The 21,290-nt window shown below is 37.1% G+C and overlaps 1 protein-coding gene across 1 annotated transcript; it reads left to right on the top strand.

Annotated features, from left to right (window-relative positions):
- Positions 1 to 2,939: 2,939 nt before the first annotated feature.
- LOC140147423 (DNA methyltransferase 1-associated protein 1-like) lies at positions 2,940 to 21,027 on the top strand. Its single transcript, XM_072169203.1, has 13 exons — positions 2,940 to 3,163; positions 9,076 to 9,161; positions 9,975 to 10,095; positions 10,623 to 10,697; positions 11,870 to 12,028; positions 12,748 to 12,918; positions 13,573 to 13,773; positions 14,951 to 15,019; positions 16,148 to 16,272; positions 18,246 to 18,373; positions 18,987 to 19,141; positions 19,721 to 19,765; positions 20,496 to 21,027. Exons 1-13 carry the CDS (start codon positions 3,026 to 3,028, stop codon positions 20,553 to 20,555), a joined length of 1,533 nt encoding a protein of 510 aa, XP_072025304.1. The 5' UTR covers positions 2,940 to 3,025; the 3' UTR covers positions 20,556 to 21,027.
- Positions 21,028 to 21,290: the final 263 nt, after the last annotated feature.

Below are 21,290 nucleotides of genomic sequence, written 5' to 3'. Positions count from 1 at the left end.
TCATGAGATGACGTCATTAACGTGAATATTCATGAGATGCCATCATACACGTACACGTTCATGAGATTACATCATAAACGTGAATATTCATGAGATGTCGTCATAAACGTGAATATTCATGAGATCACACAATAAACGTGAATATTCATGAGATGACGTCATAAACGTGAATATTCATGAGATGCCATCATAAACGTGAATATTCATGAGATGACGTCATAAACGTGAATATTCATGAGATGACGTCATAAAAATCAATATTCAAGAGATGACGTCAAACATCAATATTCGTGAGATGACGTCATTAACATCAATATTCATGATATGACGTCATAAACATCAATATTCATGAATATGAATATTCATGAGTTGGTTACGTTGATAAATATGTGGTGACAATAAGCAATTAGTTACTTTAGTAGTTGATTTGATTAAAGTTTGCACCAAGTACATAAAAATTTTAAAGAATAAATTCAGTTTAATGAATATTATTTAGGTTAGTTAATAAATTAACTTAGTTTGGTAATTGAATATAGGCCAAATTATAAACCTCAATATTTTGTCTCTGTTTTTTTATCTGATTCTCCCAAATTTTAGCCCAGTTTATTCGATTCTATTTTGTTGAATTGTTTATGGTCTGCCAATAATTAAAATGATAATGAACAATAGGGGGCCTATCCATCAAATTTTAATTTTAATTACAGGAATTATGGTTTATGTCCATTTTAAGCCAATAACAACACAAACACGGTAAAGTGAAAGAAACCACACAGGTTTTTTTTTTTTTTTGTGGAGTTCTTTATCTTTTCGAAATTCAGCCTTATTGACCTGACGAATACAACGAATTTGGCTGATTCCAATTAGGTGTGAGCCCAGGGGTGTGAGTTGAAACATGGGTAAACATACAAATAATTATGCCAAGATATGTAAAAGTAGGCTCTAAATTAACCAATTTCATATTGTAGTGCTTCAACTTCTTAGGACGTTTTCATGCAAGATATGTAAAAGTCGACTCTATACATTTTGGGAAAGGAAATTAGTCAAGGAATCTACATAATTTATAAACACAGACTGCAGAAAAACCCACATTACAGTACAAATTTCTGTAAATAGGCCTACATCAATAATTATGAGCCCCTCCCGGCCCTTCAAACTGCAAAAAATTGCTTGCCCCTCCCCCTCTCGGCCTACCAACATTGCTTGCCCCTTCATTTTCTGCCTACCATAAAAACTTTGCCCCATCCATTGATTGAACATGACAATTTGCAAAGTGTGTTGAAATTTTTGGATATTGGCTTTGTTTTCAATTGTTGACCAAATATGCCATTTTGAGTACCAGTAGGCCCTATATAAAAAAAAATACTGATTTTAGTCATTGTTATGTTTTTTTTTCTATCGAGCATTATCTAGAATCCAAGTGTGTGAAAATATTGGATCCAAAACATAATAATGATAATATCGACCAATAATGGGCAGTGGCGTAGATTTCTTTTGACATTGGGGGGGGGGGGAGATGGGGTTGAAAAAAAAATCTTGAAGTAGTACCCCGGTATAGAGATTTCAGCACCTTTTAGCGACATATTAATTTGTGGTACAAATGCGAGCTAAGCGCGCGAAAAATGTTGCCATTCAATGAAGCTAAACTGATGATATATTTGAAAAATTTTGCCATTTTGAAGCTAAACTGTGCATAGTATAGGCCTACAAAAGTGGAACAAATTCTCGCGAAGCGCGCAAAAAATTGCACTTGTGGGCCTAAAATGGCCAAATACCGGGTCAGAAACCCACATACAGCCGTCAACATGGGGGGGGGAGATGATTGTATGGACCATCCCCCCTGGCAAAAGTGGAACAAATTCTCGCGAAGCGCGCAAAAAATTGCACTTGTGGGCCTAAAATGGCCAAATACCGGGTCAGAAACCCACATACAGCCGTCAACATTGGGGGATGATTGTATGGACCATCCCCTGGCAAAATATTGGGGGGTTTATTCCCCCCTCCCCGGATCTACGCCTATGAATATGGGCTCAATCCAGGGCTCAATCGGTTCAATTTTATAATCAAAATTGGCCCAGAAAAAATAATTGGCCTATTTTGGCAATCTGAATAAATTAAGGCCAACATCCAAAAAATAATGAAAGAACCACTAGAATGGACTTCATAGAATACCAAAATTTTGTATTTTTAAAGGGGCACTTCGTGATCCACAGCCTCATCCCCCCACTTTTGTCAAAAAAAGTTGAGATTTTTATATCACTGGAATACTTTGGCTACATAATGTTTATGTAAAAAATAGTTCTTGCAGATTAATTCGTTTTGCAAAAATAACATGAAATTTGAATTTCGTTCTGGTGCACCAGAACGAAATTACAACGTATTGTATAGGAGCCGTGTACCCGGGGGGGGCACTCACATGTTAAGGTGGTACGGGTATGTGCGGCGCTCAAGGGTCCCTTTTTCAGGCTCTCCGGCAGTTCCTTAAGCCCCACATTTGGATCTGCTCCAGTTCTTTGAGCCTCAAACTCTGACAATTGTAGCTCTTTAAGCTCAAATTTGGAAATAATTTAGAAATTTTTAGCTCAACAGCCTATAATTTGGCCCTAATTTCAGTTCTTCAAGCCCCTATTTTGCCCGAAAATCAGTTCTTAGTTCCCAAAGTTTGGCGCTCCGCCCCGCACATCCCTACCAAAATTTAAGTTGAGTGCCCCCCCCCCCCCGGGGGCCGTGTAATACACATAATCATGCATAACTCGCAAACGCAAAATCGGAATCAACTGAAATTTTGGGAATATGGTTTTTTCGTGGATATGTACTGAAAAATGTCATAAAAAGAGGATGCTAGGATCACGAAATACTCCTTTAATACAGAAAATATTTTTATTGCGATTTGTGAGTACGAAACACTTTGCATGACGTCACTTCATTAATATTAATAACCTGCTCTAGCCTAGGTACAGGAAAACGCTACAATATTTACGGAGTCGGAAATTTGTGCACGAAACTCCACACAAATATCCGTTTTTAGATGGCTTCTACAGGCGATGTCCGAGATATTTTAGAATGGGATGTAGAGTCATCGTCCCTACCACCAACTGGCAGTTCTGAATCTAGCCAAGGATTGTCTAAACAAGAAATAATTGATGCGGCCGACAAGAAAAAGCAGGTAAGCTTAAAAATTCAAATGCGCAAAGTTGCAGAATTCTACTCCATATATTTCTGCGCGTATAAAAGCCAGAGTCTGCGATCGATACTCGGATTATTTTAATAGTTCTGTACAATACTGCAGGTTGAAACAACAGTGATTTGCATGTGATAGTCACTCCCATGATTCCAGTGCTCAGTATGACATGTATGAAGCTGGCCGGTGCCGGGATTATTTTGATCGAGAAATCTATCTACTATCCACGACGACACGATAGTTAATGTGTGGATAGAAGATAGAGATTGCTAGTATAACACGGTCAGTCATCGTAGCGTCTTCAGTTATAAAACGCAGCAAAACAATTTTTTAGATTGTCCAGTTTGGCTTCAATTTAGCTTGGCTAACTTGTATGTAATATCTTAGGACTTAGCTGAAGCGTTTGCTTACTTTTAACCGGAAACACAGGCCCTGAAGTACAAATTCCGACCATATTATGAGTCCGTTTAATTCTGCAACCTTGCTTGATCAAAGATGTTTTGACAACTGCCAACTGCGTCGGTGATTAAAGATTTGAGAAAATCCAGTGCTGGGCAAATCAATCCATCTCCCGATTTGCAAAGGTTGACTTGTCATTGCAAACTGATGGTGATACCCTTCCAGTTCTTGAACATGTGAGCCCAGCACTACACGTGTTGATCACCTATTTACAATGGGGACTGTGCGATGTCTGGCGATCACTTGAGAAATATTGGCACAAAATGACGTTTTTCGTGAGTAAAGTCATGATGAATTGGTGAAGGAATCAATATAGTATACGCAGAAAATGGTACATACTTACAATCCACATACAAACTAGGAAAGCATACTTTCAATGTACAGCTGGTTTTTTTCACAACAAATTACTTACTCACCAATGTCTTCTGTGACCAAACTTGATTATTTAAAGTCCTACTGCATTATAGTCCACTTAAAATATCAATTTGGTTGAAATTTGTTGCCAAAAACTGTGTTTAAATGTGTTTATTCCACCACATAAATTCTTGTGATCAAAATTCCCACCATTAGAATGTGCTATCTCCAGCATGTAGCCCTTTACACATAGCATGTAACCTCATCTCTGCTTATAGAAGCTGTTACAGGCATGTGTAGGCCAGTGCTGTACGGTGCAAAACCTGATTGAGGAGCCAATGGCTCCTAACTTTATAAATTTAGGCACCCAAATTTTGCTCCCAGGTAAAAAATCTGAGGTGCCAACTGAACAGCCACGTGCATTGAATGTTCATAGCTGCTGTACTCAATCTAATTCCTATTGAATGCTACATACTCCATACGCAGCATGTACAGTGTAGGCCTATATGTTTTCCAGGAAGTCCCCATTGAGACATGCTAAATACATAGCATACATTCATACTCTTGAATGCTACATTACATAAATGTTTTGCATTTGCTGGCGATTAAAAGCTTCAATAGTTGGTCGCCATTGGCGCCAGGGATTGAGTTTTTAGTCGCCATCAGAAAAAATCTAGTCGCCAATGCGCCTAAAATGGTCGCACCGTACAGCACTGGTGTAGGCCCCTATACAGCATGGTTACAGATAGGAGCACATTCAGGCTTGGTTAAAGTCTATCTTGTTATGATATGTTTGGTAAATTGGCCAATTAGGTCAAGACATGTCATCAATTTAACCTTGGCATGAGAAAGAGTTGCCACTCATGCTTAAAATCCACCACATTATGGTGGATTAAAGAATAGCTTAATCTATTATGTACAGCTGTGTGTGGTCAAAAGAGTATACTTCATGACTTCTAATATTATTTGCCCCAACACATGTGTCTGGCACTTAACACTTTGGGTGGAATATTTGGAAACAGGTATTTATTTTTTTAGTCCACAAAATGTAAACATGGAGACATGTACAATTACAGAATTTGACTTACTGGAAATGGGTTTTTGCTGAACAAAAGTAAGTAAACATTAGGGATCATATTTTTCAAAAAATGGATTACAGGGTTTCAGTGTATTTTGAAAATGATGGGTTTGTGTGAATTTTTATAACTGGTGCAGTTATCATGTTTTGAAATATACACTCTTTGACAGCTCTCTCCGTGCCTGTTTGAATGCCTGGTTATACCATGTACCCATACACTAGGTATGGGTACATGAGACCAGGTATAGGAATATAGCACATGGTGTCACTAATATGTGAAAGAATAATATCCTCATATTTTTGAGACAATAATTATTTTGAGGAAGAAGTTTTTATTCATATGCATGATATTGGGACCTACATGCCAACCGTGTACATGTACCAAACAAGGTACGCTGCATGAGCGCAAATCCTTCCACGTTCTAACTTTCGTATCACAAGCTATCGGTTGTTCATACGAAAGTTAGAAATTTTCGAACAAGGATTATTATGCACTTTCACTTCAGTTAAACAGTTTCATGCGTTGACGGTAGTTCACCACGCCCACGTAAACTTGTATGGCTCAAAATTCGGACCGCTCGCCATTAAGTTTACTGCTTTCTGTGTTTTGAAATTTGTTGACGTTTTAATGATCCCCGATTTCCGGTCGATTATTTTAGCTGTGTCACGTCACGTGCATGACGCTAGTGGGTACCAGCCAAACTTCAGAAAAAAATCACGATCGCCGATAACGATGTATATGGGACTTACATCGGATTACACAGAGATATTTCTTGCCAAAATTTTGACCATTTCTAGGTAGCTTGGCCCTACTTTGTCTGCGTTAGGCTAAATAAAATAAAAAACATGTTTCACGTCCGGATTTTTGAAAAAAAGGAGGAGGAGGGGGCTTTTTATTTGTTATTTTTTATCTCAAAATCGGTGTAAATACCCATAATTAGAGCTGTTTTAGCATACACAAAAATGCCGAGAAAAAGGAGGAGGCCTCTTTTTATTTGTTGTTCTGAGAGGTAGGCCCCTAGCTCTAATTATCTCAAAACCTTCCAAAAGTGTTTCTTGTATATAGCAAGGCTATAGAAAGCATCTCTACTTCCTAGGCATATTTTATGAAAAGTTATTTAACTGAATTTCAAAAAATAAAAAAAAATAATTGAAGAAACCTCAGAAAAGGAAGCGGGAGGGGACGTGAAACATGTTTATTTTTTTATTTGGCCTTATATAAAGGACAAGTAAATGTGCAACGCTTTTGATGTTTTGGGAGACTGGGAGGATCAGAACAAAAAATGATGGAGCCTATTCTTGACTGTGTAATATTCCTTCACCACACTGCCGCACGGCAATAACCTTTAATATACGATGGACAGATAGTATCAGTTCAATGTGAATGAGGACATCGTATAAGTTCCTTGTACTACGTTGACGGTTTGCAATTGGATTGCATACTTTCCCTCCGACTTTCCCAATATTTTGAGAAGTTGATGTTGAATGTTCTATTCTATATTGTTTGGCAATAATGTCTTTTGCCAATATTATGTTTAAAGTTGTAATTTTCATTTTGTCTTTTTGATCGCAAAGATCGGATATTTTTATTCCCAAATTCTCCACCCTTGCGAAGGGTTCAGAATTCGGCAGAACTTTGACGATAATTTTTGCCTTTTTGGACATTAAAATGCATTTGATCCTTAATTTTGTTTCAATCAAGCCTTTAATTAGCACAGTGGGTACCAATTTTATATTTACATTGATGACATTTTAAAGAAATGTTTTCAAATTTCTGACCTGCTCAAATCGTAATGGCATTTCCAGTCCTATACATCTAGGCACGGCATATAGGACTGGCAAGCGAGTCTAGTATGAGGCACTGAGAGAATCCACCATGTCAACCATGCATGATATTGAATGTTGATAAGAGTACAGCAGATTTGCTAGCATCAGAGCACTGATTTTTATATTTTAGTTGCAAAATGAGAACACAGAGTGGCTTATCTTTGATCCACATTCTCATTTTGCCAGAGGTAAAAAATAAGAGCATAATTATAGATCTTTGAAAATGAAAGAATCTGCCTACGGAACATTTGCACATGTCATAATGCTATGAAAGTAGTTTTGTGAAACGATCCACATTTTGTATTTTTTATATTTAAGCTGACAGAAAATGGATCAAGTTTGCAAAGGATGAAGATACAAAGTATATACTTTGTGGCTTCAGTAATCAAGTTTTAATTGTTAGATACTATTAGTATTTTTTATGTCAATAAAATTGCGAAACATAGCCGGTAGAGGCCAGGCTAAGAAATCCGATGTGATTCCGCGAATGGATTCGCGAAAAGATTCTCGTAAAACATCATGGGCAGTTTACAGAAAGACAAAAATATGCACTAAGTTTGACTCTCGGTTTGACTATTTATACTTCATTTTGTAAGCAACTGAACCCCCAAAATGGTGAATTATGGTATAATTTACTTATCATTAATAATTTGTACAATAATACTCATAATTTGAGAGGGCATTTTAACATCAAAAACAGCCAGCGGTTGTGTGCCGATGTTTCGTTAGCCAAAGCCGCCATCTTGGATGACTAAATCAGACTGTACAGTATGAGGGCAATATTTTTTTCAATCATTATGCAGTGGGAGCCGGAGATAGATTTCTGCCGTTTGCGCGAATCAAGGATTCTCGTAAAATTCTCTTGCGAGAATCCAAATGGGATTCGCCTGCACTGCCACGGATTCCTAGGCCTGGAGGCGTTCAATCAATGTACTTTTTACCCACTTTTTCAAAGCAAAACTGACAATGATAGATTTGAAGTGTTTTATACTATAATGCACATCAAGCAATGCTTAAATTAGGCCTGCTAAGAATTCACGAATTTGGAGGCCAAAAAACGCACCCCGATTTTTCTCGCGGATTTAGATTTAGATTCTTGCGGATTTAGAGAGTCCCTTGACCTATAGTGAAGTACCGTGCTGCAATTATTACATTTGTGGTTGATTTAAAAAAATTTGGAAAAAAGTTACCCAAAAATTACAAGTTTGTATCCAAATGGGACCGATTTTTAACTTGTGTTCACTGCATAGTCTATTGAAGATCTAAAAATGCATTGGTTTTGTACAGAAGTCTATATCTTGATTTTGAAGTGAACACAAGTTACAAATTGGTCCCATTTGGATACAAAATTTTTTGGTAACTTTTTTCCAATTTTTTTTTTTTTTAATAATTTTTTTTTTAAATGATGGTAGCACTTGATGTTAGGCCCAGGAACTCTCCAAATCCATAAAAAAAAAATTAAAAATCGCCTAAAAAAAATAATTTTTTAAAGATTTTTTCAAAATGTCAAAAAATGCAATTGGAGCCAAAATCGCAAATTTGGCAATAAATAACACAATTGCGTAATTCTTAGCAACCCTAGCTTAAATTAACCGTTTATTATTCATCTTGTTTTGATTTAATTTTTCATAAACTTAGAGGCATTGACCCGTGACTGGGGTTTTGAATTGTTCACAGATTGTACTGTAGGCGGTAGGCCTAGTACTAAAAAAAAAATTTTTGGTTTTGGAGGTGGCGTTTACAAAGTAATGGGGTGAAGAAATTCATTGTTTTAATTTAGTTGTTGACTGTCGGTCACATTTGAAAGTTGAAACAAGTGAAACATGCAATATTAATAATTAATATGATTTATTGATATGATTTCAGACGTAATATATGTGATCAATGGGAGCCGGCGCTATACCATAATTTTTGCTCAAATGGATTCCTTTTAAGGAAATTATCCACTTCAAAGTATTTCTCTTAAATGAAACAACAACATGTAAATCAGTACCATACTTTGCCATTCTCCTTATAAAAAAAAGAGATCTACAATGTATGCCTTTTGAAATCCCCAAACTGATTTGGATTCCTGCCTTTTGAATGAAATTACTAACTTACCCCTCCCCTTAAACATGCCTTGCGGCAATGACAAACCACTAAAAACATGTTTATAATTTATTTTCTTCTGATTTCTTAGAAAGCCAAGAAGAATGTTGAGCCTACTTTCAAGAGACCAGAGGGCATGCATCGGGAAGTGTATGCCCTGCTCTACTCTGATAACAAGTAAGTTTTCTGTTATTTAAGCATAGAACTATATAGCTCTGTTTGCTGACCACTAAGCACCTCGAATAGCTCGAGCGAAGGGAGCCTTTTTTCAGCCGCTCGATTTTGCTATCTTGGAGGCTAGTAGAGGGCATAGCCAGCAGACAATCACTCAATATTTTGTACATTTTTGTAATTTGAGTGGAAGTCAAGATGCTTACAATATGTACAGTGTACATGTTAGTGCTGCCATCGACATGCTATTAATAAATTATGCCCTTGTCGACATACAACATTTATCAACATTGTTTATGATACGAAATTTTAAAATTAACTAAAAATCTTAAAAATAACCATGATGTCTTACGTTTAGTAACTTCACTAGCTTGTACTTTAGCTTACATGTATGTCATGCATAAAAAGATATTGCATAGAATACTCATGTGCTGTGGCATTTACTATGATACATACAATTGTTTATTCAACTTCAGTTCACTAACATTCTTGACCAAGTCATGGGCATACTTTTATGTCGACATGTCAACAAATTTTTCTGACATGTTGACAAGCAAAAAACACTGACAGCACTAGTACATGTGTGTAGAGAATTGTTTCAGGTTGGGTACCTTTTTCAAATTTTGTTGCATATTTGAGTTCCAATAAAACAAAGCAGTTTGAATTAAATTACAGGTCGGTCATCTGAGCACTAGCTTGCAACAGCAGTGAAAATGTTTTCATTAGAAAATCCTTGTTTGGCGTTTGTTATGTATTTTTGTCAAATGATTGAATTCATTCTTTAATTTTTGTTGTTTGTATTATGTTCATTCGTTGCAGAGATCCACCACCATTGGTCCAGAGCGACACAAACCAAGGTTACAAGCAGGTGAAAGCTAAGCTAGGACGTAACCATGTACGCCCGTGGAAATGGATGTCATTTACTAATCCAGCAAGGAAAGTAAGTGCACATCAACTTGACAGTTATTTTATTGAGAACTTTATCTAAAGTATCAAAATTATGTCCTGTTTCGCTTTGGGTTTAATCAAAATGAATCAATTTGAAGAAGTTAATTGGTAAAGTGGCCAGGTCAAGATGTGAGATGTTTTTTTGTTGTTGTTTTTTTTTTTTTTGTTGTTGTTATTGATGCTCGATACTCTCATAAGTTTTATTGGTACAATTACCGAATAGGGTGCAACTTGCTAGTCTTGAGTCCAGCCCTTGTTTACAGAGTTTAGGGTTAGGGTTTTGGGTTGGGGTAGGGCAGTCTTGTAATAAGACTACTAGAGTTGCACCCTGTTTGGTAATCTCTCTGTTTTATTGTATGACATTGTAACAGCATGTTTTTATTTTTTGGTGTTTTTTTTGTGCAATGTAGAGAGAATCCCATTTTTGTGTTTGTATGTCAAACAAAACAGGTTGACAGGGATTGGATAAACATTGGATCTAATCTTTGGGGTCTTGGGTCTTTTTTTCTTCTTGTGCAGGATGGGGCAGTTTTCAAGCATTGGAGAAGATCTGCTGATGAAGGCAAAGACTATCCCTTTGCAAGGTTTAGCAAGGTAAGAGAAATGTACTTTATACTCGGTTGCAATTGCTTTTTCACCAATGAGGTAGTGTGCTGTTTATTCTGTTACAAATACAATGTAGAAATAGATAAGTAAACTGGCTCAGCATGTTTCTATAAAACTAAAATAAAATGATTTAATATACACTTTGGGAATAAACCCAAAGTTTCATGATGTCCTATAAATGAAAGTCCTTTCATTAGGGGAGGGGTCAAACAGTCTAATTAGGGTGGCAAAAACTAGTAAGTTGAAGTCGAAGTTGATTTTTGGGTTGAAATATTTCACACTTGCATTTCAGGGAGAGGGAGGGAGTGCACCTTATAACAAAAACACTTAAATAATTTATAGGGTGTCATCAAACTTTTGCTTTGTGCCGTTACTGTTAGGAATCAGATGCAAGTAAATTGTATATTATCTTCTAACACTATCAGCTCACCATTACATGTGACTACTCACTATTACACATGAGTTGGGTAAGGCAACTGAAGTAAAGGGCCTTCTCCATGTGGTCATAATGTGTCTGCCATACAGGGATTTGAACTCACAACCTCAAGCTACCATTGTATTGTGAGTCAAAGCCTTTTACTGTTGCACCACCTTGATCAAGAACTTTTCTCTTTTTTTTCCTCTACTCTTGTTGCATTTGGTATCTGTGGAGTGACTAAATTGAAGTATCATTCCTTATTTGAAGTATGTGTATTATGACTCCTATCTAACGGCAGTTTTGAAATGGGCATAACTGCATTTACATCCACTTAATGTGTTGTGTGGGGGGTGTGTTTGTTTTCTCCAACAAATGTGGACACATCTATGACATTTTATTCATAAATTTGCAGGCCCACAGCAACCGTGGAAATCCACAGTTGTAAGAGAGCAACAGAAGGCGCACTGTGAAATATAATATCTTACCACAACAGCTCACACTTTCAATAGTGAAATGTCAGTGTGTAGAGATCCATGGTTACCCTGTTAACTATATAGGATCCATGTTTGTCAGTGAAAACGTGTGTAATTTGAGGTGGTGGGGAAAAGTGAAACCACTTGTGAACTCAACACACAAGTGGATCACTGGACTCCAAATCAGTTTGGAAATATTACACACATTTGTTTGAAAACTGTGGATTTTAATATTATCATATTTGTGTTTGATGTATTGATACTTTCAGAGTGTTCAAGTGCCAGTGTACACTACCCAAGAGTACCAGCTCCATCTTCATGATGATAAGTGGACTAAGAATGCTACGGATCATTTGTTTGATCTCTGCTCACGATTTGATACACGTTGGGTTGTCATCCATGATAGATTTGACTCGGCTTCCTATGGGGTGAGTAAAGACACTCAAGCATGCACACACATATCCCTACAGGTATTCACCATCGTCCCCCATAAGGACTCTGTCTTGGACCATTGAACATGAATGTGTGTATTTGATGATCTGAGCTTTACACATGTTTTACACAAATTATACATATAATGTCTCATTACATTTAACCTATCAAGCAGGAACTTAACCTATCAAGCCGGAACTATTTTTATATCACTAATAGGGAACCCACTCTCAAATGTATTTTAAGTTATTTGTAGCCCATTGCATGTTCTAGGGAACCTATGAATGTCCCTGTTGGAATGTGAAGTTTCATAAAACCGTCTGCATCTGAAGGCAATTACATATATTACTTGTGCACACCTATACACACACCAAGCGCACATTCACCTCACCTCAATTGGTAAGGGCAGATATCATACACAGAAATACAAAGTATAATAAAGTAAACTTACTGTACTGTTACCTGCCTCACCCTGAATGAACAATATGTGGACAAAGTAATCTTACTGTCAAATGGATAGAGGTGTCAATCGATTTTGAAAAGTGGGGGGACAATTGGCCTGAATTGTTAAAAAGTGGCTGGAAACAACAAAAATGGGTGATTTTATGAAAAAAAAGATCAAAAAAGATTTTTTTTTTTTTGGGGGCGGAGAACATGTATCGACGCCCATGCTAATATGTAATGTAATGTACACTCTGCATCAATTTATCAACAGAAACGAACAATTGAAGAGATGAAAGAGCGCTATTACAACCTCATCAATAAGCTGTCTAAAATACGACAAGATCCTAGCCTGAGCGGACGATCACCTGTTGTGTTTGATGGGGAGCATGAGCGTAAGAGGAAAGAGCAGCTTATAAGGTTATTCAACAGGACACCTGAACAGGTAAGTAGGGGGTTTATGCAGAGGTGGCCAGGGAGGAACTTGGAGAAGAGTCAAACCCAGCAAGAGATTTGAGTAGGAATGTGATGGACAGGGGAAAGAACCATGTTCATTAAGATTGGAGTATGAGAATAGTTGTGTCATACAGTATATCGTCAAATTTGAAAAATGAAATTACAACACAGTGGCCTATGGATCCTAAATCATGCATAACTCTCAAACACAAAATGGACAACTGAAATTTTTGTGGATATCTACCATAAAAAGTGGATGTTAGAATCACCAAATACTCCTTTAAGGTAGGGAACTAAAATACTTTCTCACTTTGGACGTCCATCTTTAACATTGGCATCATGACTATACACCAGGATATGTCTATATAATATCGTCCTTCGGAGGGGACGTTAAGCCGTCGGTCCCATGTGCAGAGAGCCATACCTGTACATGTATTTTGCAGCCAGTTTCGAAAAGAGTAGGGTGTTAACCCCTGACTGTTCCCAACCCGTCCCGGTGTTCAAATGGACCCCAATGGAAATAAGCTTCAATAGAGACTTTCTTGGGTTATCCAGGGTTGTCAGAACCCGAACAAATCAAATCAAAATTTAAAAAAATCAAAATATTCACAATATTTCCTACATAATGTTATCTTTGTCCTAGGTTGAAGAAGAAGAGACACTCATAGCTGAACTGAAAAAGATAGAACTGAGAAAGAAGGAAAGAGAAAAGAAAGCTCAGGACCTGCAGAAACTGATTACAGCTGCCGACAATAATTCAGAGCTGAGGAGAACAGAGAGACAGCTGAAGAAGAAGAAATTACCACTACCACAGATGAAGAGAAAAGATACTGAATCCTCCAAGGTAAATTGGTGATACTGAAAGTTGGGTTCTAAAGTTGTTATTTTTGGAAGTTTTTTCACCTCGCTGCTATTTTTTTAATGCAAGCGGAAAACAAGTGTTATTGTGTTATTCATATTAATTACAATTGCATTTGAAGGAGCTCATCAAAATTTGGTATGCGGACTGTCTACTGCTGAGGACTATGCTTCGGTATTATATAAAAAAGCGTATTATCTGTTGAAGACCGGACACTTGTCTGCATGCAGAGCATGTACATAATGATGTGGTAAATTTCTAGTCCGAATAATCAGTCCCAGAACAAAATTTTACTTTCTGACTTGATTGTGTTCTGGGTCTGAACTGTTTCCATATGAAATCTTGATGGCAAATTGGACAAAAGAAGCACATGGTTCTACTTGATAGCTTTTTAATCCCTATTCATGTTACGTGAATTATACTATTGTGGACCATCCTTCTGATACTTGAGTGTTTGGACAAGCGGAACGGTCTTTTGTCTACCTCTCTGTTTGTAAACAGACAAGGAGGTCAAAATTGTCATCCTCGCTGAATAGTAAAGACAGCGTAATAGTACGGCACTAGTAACTTTCCATATTGGATTGTCATAACGGGGGACAAAAATAGTTAACTTTATTCCATTATTGCTAACAAATTAATACAAATAATGTCTCCTTTCTATGTATATGGTGGAGTTCAAGAAAGAAGCTTAAATGTTCTTACTGTAATTCATTCCACATTTGTTGGGAGTAACCTTTATTTTTGTACAACTGCTATTAATATCAATTGAGGGGTTCATTGACTCCACACTATCTAGCAGTTCTATTCCACAGATATCAGTAATACTGATATTACAAGTTTGTTCAGCTTATAATTGGCGAAAACTATTTGTTTGTTGTTACTGCACACGTCAGTGAGTAAATTTACATAAGCGTGCACCAGTCACACAACAGGCAACTAACATAAGTGCTTAGCCCAACTGTATGAACACCATTCTGTATCAATATACAATGTTATGAGTATCATTTTTTCACCAATTATATAAGCCAAATAAACTATAATTTTGTTCTATTTCTGTCCAGTTCCAATGCCATTTAGAACCTTTTCCCAAACCTCCAAGATTCAATTCAATTCATATTTGTTCACAAGATAATACAAAACCTATTGTATTGTGTTTTTGCAGATCCCAGATTCTGGAGGAATAAAATTCCCTGATTTCAAGCAGTCTGGTGTCTATCTCAGAAGTCAAAAGGTAATAATAAAAGCATAAAGTTGTTATTATCCACAAAAGGTACCCAAGCAAGAGTGATACAACTTAAATTAGTTTCATGGGGAAAACAGTGGCATAATCGACTGGAATTAAATAAAGGAGACAAGTAGAAAAGGTGATCCTGCCTGGGAATCGAACCCCGTCGATCATGCCACTGTTTTTCCATGTAATATTTCTTCACAGGGAGGATGGCAATTTATTTCTCGCATTTACGGCCCTAGCTACTATGGGCTATTTGCAGGGAGGAGACAAGTTTAAGTGACCGCTCATGGGTTCGAATTTCAACCAGCCTAATCATGAAGCTCCCGTGGTTAAGGCACAGGTCTCGTAAGTCTGAAGTCCTATGTTTGATTCCCAGGCGTGATCACTTTTTCTACTTGTCTCCTTTATTATTTGCGATGGCGAACCTGGTGAAAAATTATGTTTATTTGAATTAGTTTGAATTGTAGTATATTTGATGTTAACATCACATCTTTGTCACATTTTGGCTGGTCAGTGGGATTTAAATAAGTTGGTTGGATTTATAATAATAAATATATAATAAATTTTGGATTTATAAATTTATGTTAAAAGGAATCCTGTGGGTTTTAGTGGAGGTGAACAGAGATCTCTCTCTGCAGCTAAGTGGTATGGACATACAAGGGCACAAACACCAGTGATAGGCCCACTTAAATTTGAATTAAAAACATTTTGTGCATTTGTGTTTTGCACCATCTTCATTCCTAATAAAAAAAAGACAAAAAAGACATAATGTTCCTGTGTTGTATTTGTATTATGTTGGCTTTGAATGTTGACTTTTCCCATGATGCACTGCATATTTTGGTCTTTTCCTACCAACCGCTGGAGATGCATCATATTATAAATTAACAGAATTGTAAATTTTGCGAAATCAAACCTGTTATAACCTGTAACATGGGTTTGAACTACGATGCATCTACAATGCATCGCAAGGGTTAGTAAATTCGACTGATGATCTTACAACTGATAATGAACAAGTTTATGGTGAAAACAGTATGTGACTGCGATGAAAAGAATCTACAATATGTCACAAAATGTTTCTAGTTGCACCGTCATCGGGCGTCATTATTTTTCACCTTTTCTTCATTTCAGATGAAACTGCCCTCATCAGTGGGATTAAAGAAGATGAAGGCTATTGAACACTTATTAGATGAACTTGGTATTCCTATACAGCCTATGCCTACAGATGATATTACTTCTTTATATAATGAATTAAGGTAAGAAGAGTCTTCTCATTCTCATTCAAATTATGCAAAGTTATTACCTCAAACTAAGAATTGGAATAAATGAGAATTCATAAAAAGTACAAAGGAGAACTACATAATAGTGTGTGATGTGATCATTGTATGAGATGTAGTAGACAAGTGAGTAACAAAATACATCTTTAAGGCGAGTCAGAGCGATGCCTGAGCTAGCAGTGTTTGTGCTCAAATATTGAGCAAAATAAAGCACACACTCAAAAGTCAAAGGTATGGGTTGAATATGTGAGATTCCATGGCTCATTCTAATGTGTTTTGTTTCTCCCCCATGTGAGTGACTTTTCCTGGGAGAGGTGAAATAGTAAAAACTTTGTTTTGACCTATTATTTGTCACTCAATATGCAATACATATGGAAATATAAATGTAACCTGTGACTTCCTTGACTCATTTCTTAGAATTTCAATATATTACCCTGAAGAAATAAACTATTATTGAAGCAAAATTTAATACCGAAACTGGAAAAATATGTTATGACGGCTCTGACTTGCCATAAGAAGATACAAAGAAGGAAGATAGGCCATTGCATTTCTGCACTCTAAAAATAAGCACAAAGTAACAACTTGATCATTGGGCTATTCCAGATGTATTCCGCACCCCCCCTATGGAAGACACTTCCGGAATTCTGGGCTAAATTGACAGCCGGAATTCACATGTCAGGAAAACCCCATGGAAGACCCTGCCTTAATTGTGGTAATATGGCCAGCCGAAATTCAAGTAAATGTAAATGTCTTCCATAGGGTTCCAGCTGGAATTAGAACATTTTTTCAGTTTCCAGCCAGAATTCAAGTAAATTGTAAATGTCATTCATAGGTTAATCGAGATGGCGATCATAAGTGAAGATCCTGCCGGAATTGGAGCATTTTTGACCATTTTCCAGCCGGAATGTTAAGAAATATGAATGTCTTCCATAGGCACATCATGGCCTTTCACAATCCCCACTCTTATCCCCACGCAACATTGGTTGCTCCAAGGTACGTTAATCTGGTTGAATAGATTAAATTTATTCTCTCATTGTATGATTGCCAGATGATTGAGAGTATTCACAATCCCTACTCTTGTTTTTTTGTTAATTTTAGCAGCCGGAATTTCACCTAATCTCAATGTCTTCCATACCCTCCAGCCGGAATCTGTGTTAAAAATGACTGCTGGAATTCTAGACACATCTCAATTCCAGCTGGAATTGTATTTTTTTTAAATGTCTTCCATAGGGGGGTGCAGAATACATCTGGAATAGCCCATTGTAAAATGTATAAGTATTGTATATTTTGGGGTTTTCATTCTGCAAAACCAAAATTATTTTAAACGAATTGGCATTTTTGCTTGACAACACCAAGTGAATATTTACCCACTACAGTATTTCTTCATTCCCATTGGAGGACTTCATCAGGTATGACTGATATTGATATTACTGATATGGTCATTTGATCCACTTTCCCGGGAAACTGGTTTTCGGTGTTCCTTTGTCTCTTCAGTCATACCTGATGAAGTCCTCCGATGTGGATGAGTCGAAATATTACAATGAGTAAAAATTCACTTGGTATTGTCAAGCAAAAATGCCAATTTGTTTATTTTATCATAAAACCTGATGAACTTATTCAGCAAAATTATTTTGAAAACCGACCAGAGAGTTTTGTAAATCATGGATGACATACTTCTTGAGTAATTGATATCCGATCATCCTCTTTGCTGGTGGTAACATATCTCCATCCCATGGTGGCATGTTCTTGAGGAGAGGGTTACCACCAGCAAAGAGAATCATGGGATACAACTCACTTTGAAGAAGTATGTCCTCCATTATATACGGAACTGTCAGGTCAGTGTCAAAATAATCTTGGTTTTGTTATATGAAAACTCCAAAATATAATCATCTACAAACCTGATGAATCTCTTCACAAAGTATTATATATATGATTATATTTTCATTCATTAGGTCCGATATGGTGTTGCTGTATGAATTGAAATTAGCGCATGCTAATTGTGAATTTGAGCTACAGACGTTAAGACACAGATATGATGCGTTGGCACCAGGCAAACTCCCATCAGCATCAATATTACCAGGTGAGATAGTGATATGAGAGTGGTGTGTCACATGTTTAGCAGGTGTATGGCATACATCAAGAATAATCGGCCTATTTTGGACACCTTCAGCCAAAGTATACAGTGCACCATTGGAAAAAGTTGACATTCAGAGCCTACGTAATAAAAATATTTCACAGGAAATATAATGTGGCACTATTTGTTTAGTTTGTCAAAATGTGACATGATCAAGGGGAATAAGTCCGATGTTAATGTTCAAATTCTTTTGTTCTGTATTGTTTTTAGCCATTGATAAATTGCTCATAACTCGGTAACCAGATGTCAGATTTTGATGGGGTTTGCATCAAAATGTAGTATTTGTAAACTGCCAGAAATTAGAAAATGATGTAAAAAACTTCTAACAGAAAATTGCCGACATGTGACTCATTACCCTTGATCATGTCGCATATAATGATGTTACTTGCGAATGCACACTTAAGCAGCGATTTATAATTGATCACACAAAACCCTTCGCTGTGTTTATTTTAAGATACATATACATCTCACCACTAAATCAAATGGTGTGAATTCCCCAAATTGAATTGCATACATTGTCTTATCAATTGATATTCTTTGAATGTCAATTTCGCCACAGTTACTCCAGGAGGTTCGACAGCTGGTACCAGTAGCTTAATTCAGATTCCATCAGCAGGGAGTACAACAGTCAGCAGTCCACCAATGGTACTGGAGAACACAGAGGCTACAGAGACGTCTGGAGATATCCCAGACTCGCCTAGTAAATCCAGGAAGGTATGTACAGCAATGATAGACACGTCTAGTAAACTTGAAAGAAAGACATGTGAACCGATTTTCAAGAAAACTAGTCCATTTCCAAAACTTTGGGAAGATTTGCAATAATTGATGCTACGATATAGCTTGGCGTTCACAAGTATAGCGGAGGGGGGGGGGGTAGTGAGAACTAGTTTCCTGAGGTGTTGTATTATCATCTATGGTATAATTGTGTTTCCTTTGTGACTAATCAATATGAAGGTTTAAGTTGTCTGGAGTAAATACATAAAATTTTGCCATAGAGCTGCCAAATTTGAGTTAAATTATGTTTTGTTGAGCACAGCAGAACAACAAAGCAGATGCCATGTTTGTTTACAATAGCCTCATCACATAATTCATGGTCTGTAACTTTGATGGCCGACAAAAAAAGGATGGTAACATGGAAGGTCACAACATGGGGAAGTAGTATGGTGTAGTAGCACATTCGAATAATACCTTTTTGCCTGTGTCTGTGTGATTACACACACTGTGTACTGGACTGGGTAGTTTACATGGAATATACAAACTAAAGGTGTTTTACTGTTTATCTGTTTGTTACAGATGTCTGAAATTATTGATGTAGTGACCACATCCCCAACAACACCGGTGAGTATACATATCATGTACATTGCAAACATCCCAACTGCAGGTGCCCTGGCAGGATGGGTCTGGTTTCTATTGTTTGGAACACTATAACGCATTCTTAGTCAGTGGCTATGGTTTAGCTTGTTAGCTCTGAATTTCATTGGTTTCTGCATGCCGTCTATCACACAGGAGACGACAGCAATCGCGTCGTCATGGAAGACGCTTGTTGTAATAATACGCGAACAAGATCACAGTACGCGGAACTAAAAGGGTAAACAAGTTTCGTTTTAGAATAAGGGGAGTGGGACCCATATTTAAACACATTTTTGCTACAAATGGGCCCATTTTAAAACCAGATTTTGGGCCAAATTTAACACAAATTGCAAATCTTTTTCTCCAAACTTTTGCATGTTTTGGGAAATTTGGGTCAAGTTTAAGAAATTGGGCAAATTTTCCAACAAATTTGGGACAATTTAAAAAAAGAGATTGCCAAAAATGAGACCTGTTTCAGCGGAAAGTCCCTGTATATCCGTTGTACTGATAACACTCCATCTCAAACCAGGGGAGGGTGTGTTATCAGTACTATGTCCCTGTATAGCTGCTGTACTGATAACACCCCTCCTTCTGGTTTAAGACGAAGTCAGATTCAGCAATAAATTTAATACAAGCAATAATAGATTCCAACTACTCAATGACTAAGATTTTTCCTTCATTCCTTTCATCATTATGTTATTTTCTTCTGTCATTTCAGCAACGCAAACGTCGTATAGCAATAGAACAAGGAAACATGATGAAAAAACTGAAGAAATGAAATCTTGAGTGGTATAGCTAGTACTAGTAAGAATCCAACATGGCTGACATTGTGATAAAATAGGGCATTACACCTGTCTTTGCAAATTCATGTTTTATGTCGCGGCATATAAGAAGATGGAACTAGCATCTTGTAGAGACTGCTAGCAAGTTTGCATCTAGATAGCGGTTTACCTACCATTACTTTTGTATTCACAAGCACGCCCTTATGAAATTGATTACTGTACAAACAGCAGGGGCCTGTGGTGCAGATATAGTCATCACACAATATGGATTCAGGGCTAACTGCACCTTATCTGCATTACATGGGTTATGCGCCTTATGATCTGAGTGCGAGTAGGAACATAAAAGTGATTGTAGTCACTTAGCAAATGGACAGCACTCCACTATACCATTTTTCTCCCTGATGTGGCACTTGGGGCAGTGATGTCAACGCATTGAGGTAGCTGTTTCGCACGTACAATCTATGTAGTGTTATTTTAATCACTGGTGTACACACACATACTTAAAAGTATGTGTGTGTACACCAGTGATTTGAGAGAACACTAGGGATTTGAAGCTGCGCCCAGTGAACTACGCGTTGACGTCACTCACATCAGGGTGAAAAATGGTGTAGGCCAGGTAGCAGACAGCACATTCAAGAGGTGTGTGCTTGCTTCATGAATTGGAATTGATTTTGCCCTTGAGGGCAGTTTGGCTCTATGAGAGAAGTCATGCAGGGATCATTTAATACCAC

The sequence above is a fragment of the Amphiura filiformis genome, chromosome 1 (assembly GCF_039555335.1).
Source record: "Amphiura filiformis chromosome 1, Afil_fr2py, whole genome shotgun sequence".
Taxonomy (NCBI): Eukaryota; Metazoa; Echinodermata; class Ophiuroidea; order Amphilepidida; family Amphiuridae; genus Amphiura; species Amphiura filiformis.
This window is presented reverse-complemented; position numbering and strand designations above follow the sequence as displayed.